Source organism: Propithecus coquereli, unplaced genomic scaffold (assembly GCF_000956105.1).
Source record: "Propithecus coquereli isolate 6110/MARCELLA unplaced genomic scaffold, Pcoq_1.0 Scaffold156, whole genome shotgun sequence".
NCBI classification, from domain to species: domain Eukaryota; kingdom Metazoa; phylum Chordata; class Mammalia; order Primates; family Indriidae; genus Propithecus; species Propithecus coquereli.
In genome coordinates this window covers 5,654,613-5,671,660 of record NW_012140080.1, presented here as the reverse complement: position 1 = coordinate 5,671,660, position 17,048 = coordinate 5,654,613, and the positions used below count along the sequence as shown (strand labels likewise).

General features: G+C 45.2%; 1 protein-coding gene across 1 annotated transcript in view; it reads right to left on the bottom strand.

Moving 5' to 3' along the window:
• Nucleotides 1-17,048, bottom strand: part of CHN2 (chimerin 2) — a 353,485-nt gene that overhangs the window by 149,942 nt on the left and 186,495 nt on the right. Inside the window, exons 5-6 of the mRNA XM_012640732.1 lie at nt 16,830-16,943; nt 14,811-15,096 (exon numbers count right to left, since the gene is read on the bottom strand). Coding sequence (XP_012496186.1) covers nt 14,811-15,096; nt 16,830-16,943 — 400 coding nt within the window. The remainder of the gene's footprint in view (nt 1-14,810; nt 15,097-16,829; nt 16,944-17,048) is intronic.

Here is a 17,048-nt window from a genome sequence, read left to right as displayed (position 1 = left end):
GTACTCGTCACTGTGGGATTTAGTGAAGGTACACAGAGCTTTACCATATTGCTGAATCCTTTTAAAATTCATATAGCTCAAGGCTGACATAGTATATATAATTAATCCACTATGATTTTGCCCTAGTTCTCAAGTTGCTACTCTCCAGTTGAGTAGTATGGTTATCTACTCACCTGCCCAGACCAGTGGTTTCAAACTGGTCCCTGGACCGGCAGCATCAGCTGTCCTGGGCATCTGCGGGGCTGCAGGCCAGACCTCCTGTGTCACACACCACAGCGGAGGGCCTGGGACCCTGTGCATGAACAGGCCTTCCAGGAGATTCTCAAGCAACTAAAATTCGACAACCACCGGACTTGAGCAAATGTGATTTAGCAGCCTAGACATTGCTGTCCTTTTTACCCCTATTGTAACTGTGTACTTTCACTGAGTTGGAAGGAAATCTTGCTCTCTTCAGTAATGACTATTTCTATTTCAATATCCTTTAAATTATTTAGTTAGTAGGTAACTTTTTTTGTAGATATTAAAAGTTAGGATTTGTGAAGTCCAGGTTAATATTTTTATTTTATGATTAAATTCAACAGATAATTTTTAAAGCCCACAGATCTTCTAAGAAAGGCTTATATTTCTCTCTTTACAGGTGGGAGGTGGAATGAAGGAAGAATGAACACACATTAATTCATTTAACAAACACTTATTCTGAGTGTGTGTTTAGGGGAAATGGCAGAGGACTTTGGAGAATAGAAGGTCGTGTCTTGAACGGATACGCCTTGGGGTTAACGCGGCTCTGTAGGGCGATTTATCCACCCAGGTGGGATGATGGGCTTTGAGTTTCCCCCACCTACCCTCTGAAAATTTAGTAAAACTTGTGAAAAACAACTTACCAAACTTAGGCCTTCAAAATTTGGAAGACTAAGATGATAATTAGCCTTGGTAATAGTGTCATCATTCAAAAAATGGAAAAGGTGGCCTTTTAAAAATTTGCATGCAGCAACTGGCTTTTGAAAGCAAAAATGCAGATGCCTCCGCGTTACCGCGTCTGCCTCCCGTCCTGCCCCGTCTCCATCCTCTCGGATCCATCCTCCAGGCGTCATCAGTTCACTAAGAATCACGCCTCTGCTGACTCCTCGGGGCTTTTGGGCATCGAGTCCCCACTTCTGAGCCTGCTTTAGGAGGCCCTGCGCAGCCCACCTGCGTCGTCAGCCCCTCCCTCACCTGCCCTGCGCCAGGCCCACCGCCCGGGCTCGCCCTCCTCATCCCCCTTCGAGGGGCCTTCTCTGCCAGGCACCTGCTTTCTTGTAGGGCTCCGTTAGGGCTCCTCTGGCTACGGGAAACAGAAACTCCACCCAAATCAGCACTAGAACAAGAAGAAAGGGAAATGCATCGGCACAGAAAACCAAGGCTGGAACTCCTCGAAGGCCCCTCTCGGGAATCGCTCTCAGTTGGACACACTCTCCGTCTCTTGATTCAGCTTCCTCTGTGGCTTCACTCTCAGACAGACTCCCCGAGTGTCGGCCAGATGACCGTTCTCACTCCATATCCATGTTCTGTTCCTTGGCAAGCCCAGGCGGAAAGCGTTCACTTCTGTTTCAGTTCTTTAGCAAAGACCCCGGGGCTTGACTTACTGTACTTGTCACTGCTCGTCCTGAGCTGGTCATTGGCCAGCATTGAGAAGAACAGTGCGTGGCACAAATTAGGGGCTCGATGAATATTTAATTGCTATTATTATTAATTATTAATAGTTAGGCACGAATGAATTAATGAACAAACCCTCTGGCATGGTGCGCTAGGTGCAATGAGAGCTATATCTAAGCCACGATGAGGTGGCCAAAGGAAGGTGCGATCGAGCGAGGATTGGGCAGGATGAGGAAAGGCTGCACAGGGAAGGACATGCTGGGGCCAGGTCTATGAAAGTATGTAGGGGTTCCTCAAGCCAGGACAGGGCGCTGGGGAGGGGAAGCAACATTGCAAAGAACTGGAAGATGCTATGTAAAAGCTGAGGGGTGTAAAACAGGCTGTTGGGCTCAGAAACTTTAATTGCTCAGATTTTCTGGCCTCTTGGACATGGCTGGGGACAGGAAATAGATGAGGGGAAGTGATATGCATATGTATGTGCATGGTGACTAGGACAGGGTCAGAAAAGGCCTTGCATGCCACACGAAGGGGTCACTCTCAGATAGCCAGGAGCTCTTGAAGAGGCTTTCTTTCAAGTTAGGACAGCCAGTGGGGTGGGGTCCAGCTCCCCTGCCAGCTGGGTGGTCATGAGTAAGTTGCTTCCCCCACCCCAAGTCCTCCCTCCCAGGGCTGTTGGAGGACAGAAGGAGATGACCAACCGAAGGCACCTACAGCACCTGGCACATGATAGACACCCAAAGAACGCTACCGTTCCTTCCTTTCCAAACTTCCTGGTTGATTTTTTACATTTAACATACTGGAAGGGAAAAGAAATCCAGTGAATTAAAATCTCCATGTGTATCATTTTCCAATCCCAGTGTTCACTGGGTGCTTCAAAGCTACACTGAGAACTGGGTCAGGGATTACTTCCTAACAGTCACGAGGGTAACTATGGTTTCAATTTCTTCTCATCCCAATTTCTTCCATCATGGCGGGAAGAAGTGAGATGCACGCTGAAGACAAGCCTTTTGTACTCGTCACTGTGGGATTTAGTGAAGGTACACAGAGCTTTACCATATTGCTGAATCCTTTTAAAATTCATATAGCTCAAGGCTGAAAACGCACACAGGGATTTTCCTTTAGAAATCACAGAGGCAGGCATGTTTGTCTGTAATGAACACTCCCCTTCTCAAAAACTCCCCCTGGCCATACCTGTTTCTTCACAAGAACAAATTAGTCAAGAGCAGCAAATGATTAGAGTCAAGCCACAGAGGGACTGAGTGCTGATTTTGAAGAGAGAAATAATGCCTACTGTAAGGCTTTGTTTAAAAGCTTTAAAATGAGACACGAAGCAAATCTGTTTACTTTGTCAGTATGATATAGTGGAAAGTAAGTCTGTTCGAAGCCACGTTCTAGTTACTGGGTGTTAGTCACATGACCTGCAAGTTACTAGCTCTGTGACCCTGGGCAAATCACTTGGTCCCCCCAGGCCTCAGTTCTTGCTTCTTTGCTGGTAGAAGAGGAACCCTTAACTTAAAGGTTAGAGCTAAAAGAAATAATGTATCATAGTTTACAATGGCTTAAAACCTATGACATGCTAGATAAATTCTTTTTCTTAGAGGGTAATGATACATTTCCTAAAATCATTCAGGATAAAACATAAGAGAAGTCCCTTATATCATGAATTGTTTTACGTGGAATTTATGTATACTCTGGTAAAATATAACTGCCTTTACTCTGTTGAAGGTGTGTTGGAATATGCACAGCCCATAATTCTGTGTCTTATTTCCGACTCTCAACTTGAGTAATAAAGTATCTGTTTCAAATAGCAGTGATTTGACATCTCAAATAATTTTTTAAACCCCCAAATCACACGAGAACAATAAAAGTTGCATGTGTAAACTTTAACTTATTCTTCTGCAGGTTAGACTTCACTGGGAACTGGGAACAGAGTGAAATATTAACTTTCTAGAAACTTCAAAGGAATCATGTGTAAGGAGAGATAAAACCAATGGGGACATTTATAAACTATCATTGTAAAACCCAGCCAGACATTTCATTGTTGAGAAATGGGTAACGTTCTGCAACCCGTTGCTGAAGCGTTGAAAACAAGCTAAAATGTAGCCTTGTCACTGTCATTTCCATTAATGTCAACAGAAATTGTCTGGGAAACAAAATGCTTCGTTTTCCCCACAGTTGATTTGGAAACACACACACACACACACACACACACACACACACACATTCATATAGGCTAAGCTTCTAATTCATAAAGACTACAGATGCAATTTGGACCTTTCCCTCTTTAGGGTCAACAGGTTTCCAGCTTCTATCATCTGTTCTACTGATGATCTGGGGAAATATTAGGAGTTGATAAGAATCTAGTTTGCCAGAATTCCCTAAAACTCTTTAGCAGATTGCCTTAACATTATTTAAATTCCTTTAATTGTTAAGAGGTCTACAATATACTTCTATAGAGTCATGAGGCAGAGGACAGAGGGCTGGATCCCAGAAGTGGTTTTGGGGTTATTTCCCATGTCTGCCTGGTGATCTAGACACTACCCATTTCAATGAACACTAGATGTTCCCTTTTTCTGATTTAATATCACCATTTTAAAGAAGGACAGTGTGGATTACTGGATTAAAATAAAAATGAACCTGAATTTGAATACCTGAGCTTTCTCAGTAATGGTGGCAGGTAAGGTGAGCCAGGATAGCAAGAGAGAAGAGATAGTGGGGAGCTGATGGCCTGGGCTACAGTTCTTCCGGTTATGAGGACAGAGCAGCCAACTTAGTGCAAACATTCCCTTACCCACCTCAAAGCGGGAATTATTATTACTATTATTTTTAGAGACAGGGTCTCCCTCTGTTGCTCAGGCTAGAGTGCAGTGGCATTGTCATAGCTCACAGCAACCTCTAACTCCTGGGCTCAAGCGATCCTCCTGCCTCAGCCTCCTGAGTAGCTGGGACTACAGGCATGTGCCACCACACCAGGCTATTTTTTCTTTATTTTTTTGTAGCAATAGGGGTCTTTCTATGTTACCTGGGCTGGTCTTGAACTCCTGGCCTCAAGCAATCCTCCTGCTTCAGCCTCCCAAAATGCTGGGATTATAGGCGTGACTCACTCCACCCGGCCAAACAGGAATTATTGACTAACATAACTGAAACATCCAGGAGATTGTGGCAGACTGCAGGGACAACTCTGTTAGAGGCTCAGATCAGGTCCTTGGGACTCAGTTTCTCTCTCTCCATTTCCAGGACCCACCTTCTCTGGGGTCCATTCTCAGGCCGTGTCGTGGTGGGAGGCTTCAGCAACCCAGACTCTACTTCCTGTTGAATCTAGCCGAGCAGAAGGAGGGTGAAAGGTCTGCTTCCCGGACCCACAGTAAAAGTCTCTTGTGTTCCACTGGCTCTGACTTGACCTCATGTCTACTCTTGAACCAATCACTGCAGCCAGGGAAATGTGAGTCCTCAGATCAGCTTTGAATCACAAATCCACTTCTGGGATCAGGGGGCAGATTGGATTCCACCAGAAGCTCCTGAACTGAGGGGGCTCTGGGTGCAATTTCCAGAAGAGAGTGCATAAGTTCTGGGTGGCAAAAATGACAGCTACACTACAGGGATGGAGGTGGGGAGACCAATGTGTCCTGGCAAAATAGACACAGAGACGGTGGCAGGAGAGACCCGAGAGAAATAAGAAAGAGGCTGACACCTTGTACGAAGCCAAAGAAAGAAATAATGGATTTTGCGTTAGCAAAAATAATTGTGTCACCCCACCACCACAACCCCCCTTTTGTTCAATGTCACCTTGAACTCTGAGTCTCCGTTTCTCCTCTGTACAGTGAAGAGGAGGAGGCTGGGTTTGTGCTCTTCATTGGAATTACATATCAGAATCAAATGGAAAGCTGTTTGCAAATGACAGAGGCCTGAGGCTCGGCTGTGGTCCCCACGTCCCCCAGGTGCCAGCCACCGGAGAGAGCTCTGAGGTCATACTCAGGGCAGATGCTCTGTGAGTTGAATCCAGAATAATGTTGACTCCCCTCTCCCTCAGCGTCTCTGCTGATCAACAGCAGTCCCAGGTGACAGCATCGTTCACCTCCCGCAGTCGAAGGTGATAAAAGTGTTGTGATAATTTCTCTCAAACACCTCCCTGGAGATGTACAAATACAAACTACTCTGAAAGGTGTGCTTTTCATCCATGAGATGTCTGCCTAGAGCAGCAGTCCTCAAAGTGTGGTCCGCCAACGTTTGGGGGACCCCAAGATCTTTTCAAAGAGTCCATGATGTCAAACCTAATTTTATTATACTAATCGCCTTCTTCAGGTATGGACGTTGCGACTAACCTTTAAGAAACGACCACTTGTTGAGTTGTGGTCTAGTGTATTTAAAAAAAATCCACATTTACCTGAAAAGGCCATAAAAACATTCCTCTTTTTTCTGACTATATATTTGTGTGAGGCCACAGCTTTTTCCTATACTTCAAACAAAACAATATATCATCACGGGTTGAATACAGGAGCAGATGTGAGAATACGGCTGTCTTCTTTTAAGCCAGAGACTAAAAGAGTGAAAACTGTGAAAACAATGCTAATATTCTCATTTATGTTTTTGTTTGGAAATCAGTGTTATTTTTTGCAAAAATACAATATTTACACTAACACAATGGGGTTATTACTATTAAGTTTAAAACAATGAATACATATTTTAAATTTTTTCTCAGTTTTTCTTTCTAATATAGTAAGTAAACGTCAAGGTATAAGCCACATAAACAAAAGCTCTTTGGGGTCCTCAGTAATTTTAAAGAGTAGAAAGGGTCCTGATGCCAAGAAGTTGGAGCACCTCTGGACTAGAATCCCAATACATCAGATCCCTGGGACCACGTCTATAGTTAAATGTTCCAGGTTGGCAGAGCTGCACACGTTTATGCAGAGAATGAGCGCCAGCTATGAAACAGACACACCCTGGCATTGCACAGCCTGATCTTTACTATAAAACCTGAGGGAATGAGGACAATTCAATGGGTTCATTGCTGAAAATTTGTTCTCACTCATTACTCTCACATCTGTTAGGTTTGGTCCCTTGCGTGTCACCAGCATGTAACTCTCCTATAAGCCACAAGATGGCACTGTATGAACAGAAAATACTTCGGCAGGTACTGTGTCTCTAAATTAGCTGTTTCCTAGACAGATTTTGGATGGGAGCAAGTAAAGCGTGTTTGGCTCATCGTATCCTGACACCCACTGAATGTATTAGAATGACTTTCCTTTTTTGTTCCTGTAAAACACTGATGCGAGATATTGATAAAAAGAGATGCTTTCTGATAAAATATTACCCCAAAGAAACCACCAGTCGACCCTTAAGAAGGAGACACTGACTTTTCTTTGTTCCTTCATTAAATTTTCTTAATCCTACTCCAGTTAATTGTTTCTCATCATTTAAATTTTATCTAGTAATCTGCAAAAAGGAGCTAGGAAAAGCAAAGCAAATCTCTGAACCAGTTCGGATAACCATAACCACTGGAGTAAATGACCTCAAAAATGTTTTCGTAGAGGACTTTTTGCATGTATGTAGAGGTAGAGAAAGAATGTCCGAGTCTAATTTAGGACATATAAGAGTCTCAGAAATACAGGAGGCATGAGAGGAGGTGGGACAGGTGTTCATAAAAGAAAACACTTCCCCAAATGTCTGGGCACCTTTGATTTTCTATCCCATCTTTCATCTCACTCGGGTTCTCAGTGGAATTCACAGTAGAATCACCTGAGAAACCTTAAAAATGTAGATGCTTGAACTTCATCAGAGGAGACTTTGATTCTATAGGTTAAGTGGGGCCCAACATGGGTATTTTTAAAAATCTCCCAGGGTGACTCTAACCTGCAGCCACCGACATAACCGGATCAGCCCTTGCTCAGACTGCGTGATAAACCTCACACCATCAGAGGATTCTGATTTCAAATAATGCTTGGCAAAACCCAGTTTCACGAGCAGCTGCAATCTGTGTTCGAATCCGTTCTTGCGGCGTTCCATCCCATTCCACTTTCTGCCTGTGTGTGCGAGGGTAGGACGACGGATGACCACAGTCATCGCCATACCTGTCACTTTTACCAGCTCAGTTATGCTCAGCTTTATTCACCCTTGACTCCCTAGAAAAGACGGTTATGTCAGTTACATATTATTTTCGAGGGACCTCCTGTGGAGAAAATCTACAGCTTCTCTGGACCCTGTAATACGAGGGTATCTTTTCAATTCCTCAGTGTTTTCTACATTAACGATTCAGGCTCTTTCTTTGGCAAAGGAACACAGCGCCTCTGCTTGGTGAAGGACAGCAGGCAACAGCACATTGGAATCTACTGTCCTTAAGGAAGTCACAAAGCCTCCCCACCTCCAGGACCAAGATCCCCTCCACAGTGGCACAGTGGTGGGTCCCGTCCAAGAAAAGGGCTGTCTCGTCACCTTGCATGAATGCCCATTTTGGCTTCTGAACCTGCTTAATTCCATATAGATAATTAAAACAAGGCTCACACAGAGAGAGGGTAGAGTTGCTACGTGCCCTAAGCTGCGTTCTGTTCTCACCTTACATGAGTTATTCTCTGTCCTGCTTTTGCCTGTGGCAGGGAGATGGATCCCTGAGGACTGCAGCCTTTGGCTCCTTTGCTCTCGGACTTCCTGCTGGGTTTGGCCGAGGGGAGGTACAGGCAGAAGATCAAAGGGTGGGGTAAGAGAAACTGGGGTATTTCCCCCTCCCTCTTTGGGGGTGCAGCCACAGCTTGAGTGTGGGAGCCCCCTCCTGTGGAAGCCCCTCTGACGGGAGCCCCTCTGCAGCTCTCATCGGACTGCAGGAACCCTCCTGCCTTCCCTGGCCCTTTCAGCACCCGGGTGGCGACCATGCCTGCCAGTGCCACCCCTGGGAAAGATCCCTTGTGAGCAGATTCTCTTCAGAATCCCAGCTGAACATGCCTTCCATGTCCTGCGGGGGCCTGACTACAGGGACACCTTCTGGATTAACTGCTATCTAAATTCACTTTCTTACTTCCCAGTGATTCACATAGGAGTCATGTAGGTATAGCCTCAAAGATCTGAACTCTAAGATAACTACAGATAACTAAGATAACTCTAAGATAAGTAGCAGGTTGCTTTAAGGCAACTTTTTCTATCTGAGCCTCCTAGACGTCTTTGAAATATTCTTTATACCCTTGAGCTGGGTGCCTCAGTTTCCTGTTCTGTAAAGCAAAAGGCCACGAGATGGTCTCCAAGATTCCCCTTCCCCTCCAGGCCCTTGCTGCTCATGATGCTGCAATGAGTTGACGGCCAGATGTTAGCCCAGCGGAGGAAGGACCCGGCACAGAGAGAAAAGGGTGTGTGTGGGGGGGTACTGATACACCCTCTTGGAGAACTGCAGAAACTGTTCCTTAGGGTGAATTTGGGGCAGTTCATTATATTTTAATGTTGTCCATCCATTGTTCATTCAGTAAGTGTTTACTTTCCCAGGAGAGCCTTTGATGTGCTGGGTTTTCAAATTAGGAAGTGGAGGAGCAGGCTACGTCTCAAATCAATCAACTTCTAGGGGAGGAGAGAGGCAGAGAAACCACAGATTCTCAAACTTAGATGTGCAGCGTAACCTCCAAGGCTTGTTAAAACACAGATCGGCAGGGATCACCCCAAAGTTCCTGCTCCAGTGGCCCTGGGGTAGGGTCTGAGACTGTGCATTTCTAAGCAGCCCTCCAGTGGTGATGCTGCTGGTCCCCGAGGGCTACACAGATCTAAACAATTCCCCAGGACACAGCATGCTAACCCATCCTAAAGATCGTGTGCGAAGTGCACGGGTTGTTGTGAGACGGGAGGCTGAATCCCACCAGGTTTTATTGAAGACAGAGATGGCTGCTCTGGGATGCTGGTGGGCATCGAAAGGCTGCCAGGGATGCTGGTGGGCACCCAACTGGCTCTCCTGCACGCATGGCTTGGAGGTGGGGGGACCGAACAGCTCACAGGTACCCCTCAGCCAAGAGGGGACAGGAGGTGATGGATCAACACCTCCCCTTCAGTTCCTCTTAGGAGGTGACCCACTCCAGGATGTGCATTTGTACTGGCCTCTCTCCTCCTGTGTTCACTCTGCCCGGTCTATGCTCCCAGGGATGCCTTTGCAAATGAACCATCTGGCCAAGCCCTTGTCTCAGCTTCTGCTTTCCCACAGGCCTAGCTCAGATAGGCTGCAAATGTCATGCTCAGGAATTTGAGCCCTGTCCTGTAGACAAAGCAAATGAGAGCTTTTCCAATATTACAACAACACTCTGATGAGCAAATTCACCACACACCATTAGACGCAATCACGGACTGAGGGAGAACCACTCTGGATGGGCTCAATCTTCTGTGGGGCCTTCTGTTCGTAGGCAGGGCTGGATGTGCATTCCTCAGCCTGGCCACTGCCACCAGTTCAAGGACAATGTAGGAAAATGTGCTATGTTTACTAGGCAAAGGTATCTGGACAGGCCAGCGGGATCCCATGGTGGAAACAGTGAAATAAATACCACAAGGGTCACCCTGGATATAAAGACAGGTAGCCGGAACGGAAGAAAGAAATTGTTACGAAAAGAGAAGAAAAGGTGGGTGGGAGGGGAGAGGCCATTCTCCTCTGAAACAGTTCATCTGTACAGGAGGACATCCCAGAGAGGCTCGAAGACCTTCAGTGCAGAACAGGTAACTGTCCTTGGTTTACAGGAAGAAAGCAGAAACCAAAGAGGGTTCCGTGCCTGCCCCAAGAAAGAGAGAGGGGTCTGGGAGTTGGTCTGCTGCAGTTTGAGAAAGGAGGTGTGTGTGTGTGTGTGGTGGGGGGCATGGAAAATGGGCGGAGGGCTGGGGAGGTCCCAGGGCGCACAGCTGAGGAGTCTGTGGGTGGGTGGGGGGCAATGCTGGGGAGGAAGTGCAGCCAGTCCCTTTGTGGGGACAGACTTGTCACACTCTATTCGGCAATGTCTGCCCTGTGCTCTAATTACCCACTTCCAACCCCAACCTTTAGCAAAAGTCTGCTAAACACAGACTCTTTGTTCACGATCTGGGGGGAATGAAAGAAAAAGGGTTTTATCAGCATGGGGACAGGGCCAGAGCCTGGGTCCAGAGTGTTGGAACTGCTGCTGTGTGTGTGTGAGAGTGACAAGCACTGAGTACAGAGTTTGCTTTAACATATGTGAATTGAAGACACGATGCATTATTTTTTCTTATTCAAATTTTTGAAGAGGGTATTGCATTTATCATGGCTCAAAGTTCAAAGAGTATGAAACAGTAGCAGGGAAACATCTCCTTCCCACACCTACCCCTCAGATACCTACTTCCCCACAGGCAACCGACGATACTAGCTCTTGTACCTTTCATGGCTTTGTAAGAGAATAAAACAAACAAAAAAATATGCAAAATGTTTTGTTTCCTCCTAGTTTACACAAATGATACCACATTATATAGACTATAATGCAGGTTGCTTTTTTCATGTGATGATTCCAGGTGATCTTTCTATATCAGCCCCTATCAGAATCCTCCTTCCTTCCCTGAGTTGCATGTGCCTTTACACGGATGAACCGTAATTGATTTAAGCCATCTGCACTGATGGGCCTTTAGGTTGTTTTCTAATTTTTGCTGCTATAACAAATAGTGAGAAGAAGAAGCTGGTAAGATATAATATATTCTTAAATGTGCTCTTATTATATCAAGGGTACAGATTATTTTTTCCACTAAAACATAGATGCAATTTAATATGGCAAACCAGATTTATTTAATAAAAATGTGCTGTTGAAAACATTGTTGTCAGAGATATTTGATTCAGTAGGGTCTACTTTATAAGCAAATACTAGTTATTATAGCTAGTAATAGCAGTATATTTTCAAGAACAGATCATGTAAATATTGAGTGATGTTTAGCATCACTTGACTTAGAATAGCCAAAACCAAGGGCACTTAAAACACTAAGGCAGGGGTTCCCAAACTGTGGTGAGTTGTATAATTATTTCATTATATATTACAATGTAATAATAATAGAGATAAAATGAGCAATAAATGTAATGCACTTGAATCATCCTGAAACCATCCCCCCCCCAACCCCCGTCCGTGGAAAAATTGTCTTCTATGAAAACAGTCCCTGGTGACAGAAAGGTTGGGGACCACTGCACTAAGGGCAATAAGTACAGAGTGAGGTTTGGCTGCTTGGCAGATTGAAGAAGGTCTCAACTTAGAATTAGGAAGCCTGGGTTTGATTCCTCATCCTGCTACCGTGAACTTTTCAGTAAAGTGGGGAAGGTGATTCGTGCCCTGTGAACCTGGCAAAGTTGTTCTGAAGATAAAATGGGAAATTATTTCACCTCTGTGAAATTGTTTATGAACTATAAATGTCTGAACCAATGTTAAATCCTATTGTTATTGCTGTATCACTGGCAGTGCCATTTTTGAAGGTCAGTAGATAATCAATCTATGGAATAAATTCTGAAATATATTTCAAAAAGAAATCACACTGGACATGACTATTTTAATTAAATGCACCAAATGGTGGCCCTTATATATCATAATGTTTTAAAATCCAATTAAATAAAGGATCAGCAAGGAAACAAATGGCTAACCGCCACCGCAACTTTTTTTTTTTTGCACCCTCCCCATCTCCCCACCTCCTCTACAGTTATTAGAATCATGTTCACTGCTAACAACCTTGACAGGTGATAAATCCAGAAACCACTCCAATCTGATGGGGTAGGTAATCTCTTTTTGCCAATTAACACCATTAATATTCTCATATTCACAGGTAATATAATCTCTCTGGATTCACTTGGAAATTATCAATAAAACAAATGAGCAAACAAAATATGACTACTCTGCAAAGTGAAAGGCTGGGCTGCCTGGATTTGAGAAATATTTGGAAACCTACTCATCCCACTCATTAAAACCTTCAGGACACACCATCACTGAAGCAGACGGGTACCCCAGGCTCTTCTCAGCTAAGCCATTCAAGTTTCCGCTGCCTCTTTCTAGTCGCTGCCTCCATGGCAACAGTCCACTGACCTGCCCTTAAGGGAAATAGAATCTCTGGCAAGACTGAGACTTTTAATAATTCCACTTGTCAATACAGGTCAGAGAGAAATGGATGGATTTGTACTAAGTAACTTAACAAACCTACTAGCAAAATGAGCAGCCCCCAGCAAGTGACCAGACCCAGTGGTCAGAGTGACCCTTAGGAAAACCCAACATCACATCATTAATGTCCAAGAAAATCTGCACCACCAACACCTGTCCATCAAACCGCTCACTGAGCTTGGGCTCTTCCTTCAATATTTTCTTTATTTACCTTTTTCCAAAAAGGCAAAAGCATAATGGGTGGTTCATTCAAAGTGATTATTAATCAGATTACTAATTTCTTCCAAAATTTATTTTTAATAAATAAATACAAAAATATCTACAGAAAAGGGCATATTTTATTGCACGAGTTTCCTGATGGGGAAGATCAGTTTCTATTGACCAAACTTCCCTCTTGGCGTAGGACATGGATCTAGAAATAACAGTTCCAATATCCAGAAGCTAAACTCTCATCCCTAACACTGAAGAGACTCTCTTTCTCCTCACCTCTCTGCCTTGAAATGTTCTATCGTGTAGCCTGCAGTTTGTAACAGATTGCCTTTTGGTGGCTTTGCTCTCTGATTCAGAAATATAAACACTGCTTCAGAGATTTATTTTACAATTCATCTTCTGATTTGTCATGGCTGGGAAGGTCGGCTTTCGGATTTTCTATTCTAAATTACTTTTGAACAGATTTGGCAAACAGACTAAGGGATGGCTTTCGTCTGGACCGGAACAAACTCTGAAAGTTGGGACCCAAGTCCCCCTTCTCTTTTGTTAAAATGTAAACAATCAGAAACCCCACAGTTTCCCAAATCAATTACTTGCAAAAGAATAAACAGGTGCTTTGGACACACTGGAGTTATAAAAAGAAAATGGAAAATTATTTTTTCATGGGCCAGCTGCTCAACTGATGTGATTCCCAGGAAGGTTCTCCTAGGCGCGGAAGCTCAATTAGCAAATCAATTAAGATTATCCCTCTCTCTGCCAACAGGACCACAGTGCCACCCTCCGGCCTCCTCTCCATCTCAGGGCTTTCTGGGTACTCCCTGTCACCAATGCCAATGCCGAAGCAGTCAACCCGAGGTTCCTTTGCTTTCCGCTACCTCTGGACAACAGAGGGGCCTCTCCGGCTTAATTAAGGATTAGCAACCTCCAGAAGGAGCAGTGTCTCCGTGCTGGCTGCTTATTGATAGCTGTCAGTCCTAGCTTGCCCAAGAAGCTGGTCTCGGCACACACGCAGCGAGGGCTGACTGGCGTGGCTGGCTGTCACTTTCTTTCAGTGGAAAACAGATAGGACCAGGCAAAGCAGATGGTCCCTAAAGGGGCACATCCCAAAAATCTGCTAGCAAACTGTGGCGGCGCCTTTCAAACAAACAGCAACTTACTGGAGAGGAAAATCAGATCTCCCTGGCCACATCCTGCCACAACCCGCCCCCCCAGCTTGTACACTGGACCACTTCGGAGTTTTCTAATCCTCAGCGAGGCATAATAACTTCATCTGGGCAAAGGACAGCTTGTCTTTCTACGCTTCCCAGAGATAGCCATCATCACCCAGTGCTCCCAGATCTGTCAGTGACACCTGTTATCTAGGTCAGACCATCTTCAAGAAATGGCTGACCTGTGCACCATGGACGGTCACCCAGTCCTAAGGGACCAAAATATGAATATCATGTATTTATGTGGCTAGATGGGTGGAACTAGAGATGGAGCCAGTGACAGATGGCAATTAAACACGTTTCATCATAAAACATTAACGGAGCATTTTTTTCTTTCAGATTCCAAATGAACTCACAAATGATTATTTATGGGAGTCCTATCTCTGACAGCATCAGTTTGAGCGAATCATTTAACATTTCTGGGCCTGAGTTTCCTCATCCGTAAAATGAGGGGGTTGAACTGGGAGATTTCTAAGGTCCCTTTTGGCACTAAAATTCTAGAGTTCTTTGGGTGGGGGTGGGTCTCCCCCAAAATGTTGGCAAATCACATGTGTAATTAACCCCCGATTATTCGGCGTGGACGAGAACGCAAGAGACTGTTTACACACACACACACACACACACACACACACGCACACACACGCACGCACGCATGCACGCATGTACGCACATGGCTTACCTTTTCCACTGACGTGTGTTCTTCATTTGTCACGTTTGCTTTTCTTGATTCGTTTTTAGACCTGCTCAGCCTCCTGGATACTTTTTCTCTGAGCAGAGTGGCATATCCAATATGTTCATAGATGGGGTTCGTTGTCATTTTTGAGATGTATTCGGCAGCTTTTGTTTCTATGTACAGTGTTATCAAGCCATCTGTCACCAGATCGTGAATCGACTCAAACCTCTTCTCTCCCACAAAGTGTTTCCCATCGTGGAAGAGCCTGTAGTTTAAGGTCTGGTTTCCAAACCTGCCCATGAGAGAATGAGGGATGACAACAGTGTTAGAAATAAGAACAGTGAGGAACAATAACCATAACAGCTAACATTTTTTGAGCACTTACTGTATGCCGGGCACAGCGCTAAGCACTTGATATGATTTTTCCCCCATTTAATTATCATAGAGACCCCTCGAGATGGATGTAATTATTATCCCTGTTTTACAGCGGAGGCAGCCGATGGTTGAAGAGATGGGGGTAACTGTTGAAGTTACACACCTGGAATGAGGCAGAGGTGGGACTTAACCCCAGGCAGTCATAAGGGGCATTTGATCCTAGAGATCTCTAAGGCCATTGGGTCCTTATTCTCATTTGTGAAAGTCAGAGGGTAGCACCTGATTTGTAAATATCTTACTTATAAACTTCCTGAACGAGAACTAGCCACGCCTCTGCCCCCTCCCCGTGCCTGGCAGTGACCTCTGCAAGGGATTCTACCACCCTGGCCCTGACGTCCCCTTATTGTTACATCTTTACCACCTCCAGTAGAGCACCCCATGTTCCCACTCCCTGAGTGCAGCAGGAGGAAAGTGATGGGAGGTGTGCTAAGCTCCCCGCTGGAGCCACTGCCAGCCTCCCTGCAATCCACCCGAGAGGGTCTCTCCCTTCCACACTGGCTCTCCCCTCTGGGTGCTGGTCCTTCATCCTACAGCTCCTGCTTGGTTCCCCAGCAAGCTCCTGCTGGGAAGATAGGAAAATACTTTGCATACCTGGAGAATGCGATAGCGTTGAAGTACTTCCTCATAATTACATCATTTATGTTCTAGACATATTGCAACTTGGAAAGTGTCTTTGCGCAGCTGCAATATTGAGATGGGGCACTGAACACACCTTTGTGGGCTGGTCTGGAAGTGCTTCCACTGACCCTCTGTGGAGAAAGGTCTTCCCAATTCCAAGAGTTCACAAATGAACTTTTGGAAGACAATCTGATTCTGAAATTGGATACCTTCCCCAAACCTTGCAGGACTGTGATGAGGATAAAATGACATAAAATACTTGCCCAAGGTTCACAAAGTGCAGTATATGCACTGTCTTCCCGGTGCTGTGTTTTGGATACTTTTGATTTTGTGGCAAAGGCTCAGGAGAGCCCTGTTCTACTGGCTCCTTGGCCTGCAGCGGCACCGCCGCCATCTTGACTGGTTCTTGGGGTCAATGTGAATCCTGAGAGAACTCCACGAGCAAACTGCAGGTCTCGCCAGGCATGCACATGCAAGGTCAGGCGAAGGAGCCTTTCAACAAGGGCTGCTGGGAGCTAAGGCAGAGAGGCCGCTCCCTCCGCTAGCTCGATGGTGCGGGCAGACGTGGAAGGAGCACTGACTTTCCAGGTAATTCTCCAACTTTCTGTGCGTCCATTAACAGAGCCCCAGTGTCCACGCCTACTGATAACATCTATGTCTAAGGAAACATATACAGCCTCTGATGTAGCTGTTGCTTTGGAAACAAAGTGAAAATATCAGGTAAATGGTAGAGAGAGTGACTGTTTATGGTAGCAAGTTTCTGTTTGGAATGACGAACAGTTCTGGAAATGGACAGTGGAGATGGTTGTACAACACCGAGAATGTACTTCATGCCACTGACTTGTACTCTTCCAAATTGTAAAAATGGTAAATTTTATGTTATATATATTTTACCACAACTTGAAAAAACAGGGCAAACATCAATGAAGCCACTTACACAGCAGTGAAAACAATGGAAGAAATGCAGCTCACCTGAGAGCTAGCGTGTAGCATCCCGGCTGCCGCTGGCTTTCTCGAAGGATGTAGGCCCCCTCCACACCTCCGAGGAGCTCGTCAGCCTGCTCCCGAGAGATTATCCCGTGAAACCTGAGGGGTGTAAGACCATTGTTACTCTGAAGAGACTGCATACAAAGTAGGGACCACAGATAGCTAGGCTTAAAGGGATGGCAGGGTCACCCAGAATCTATAGGT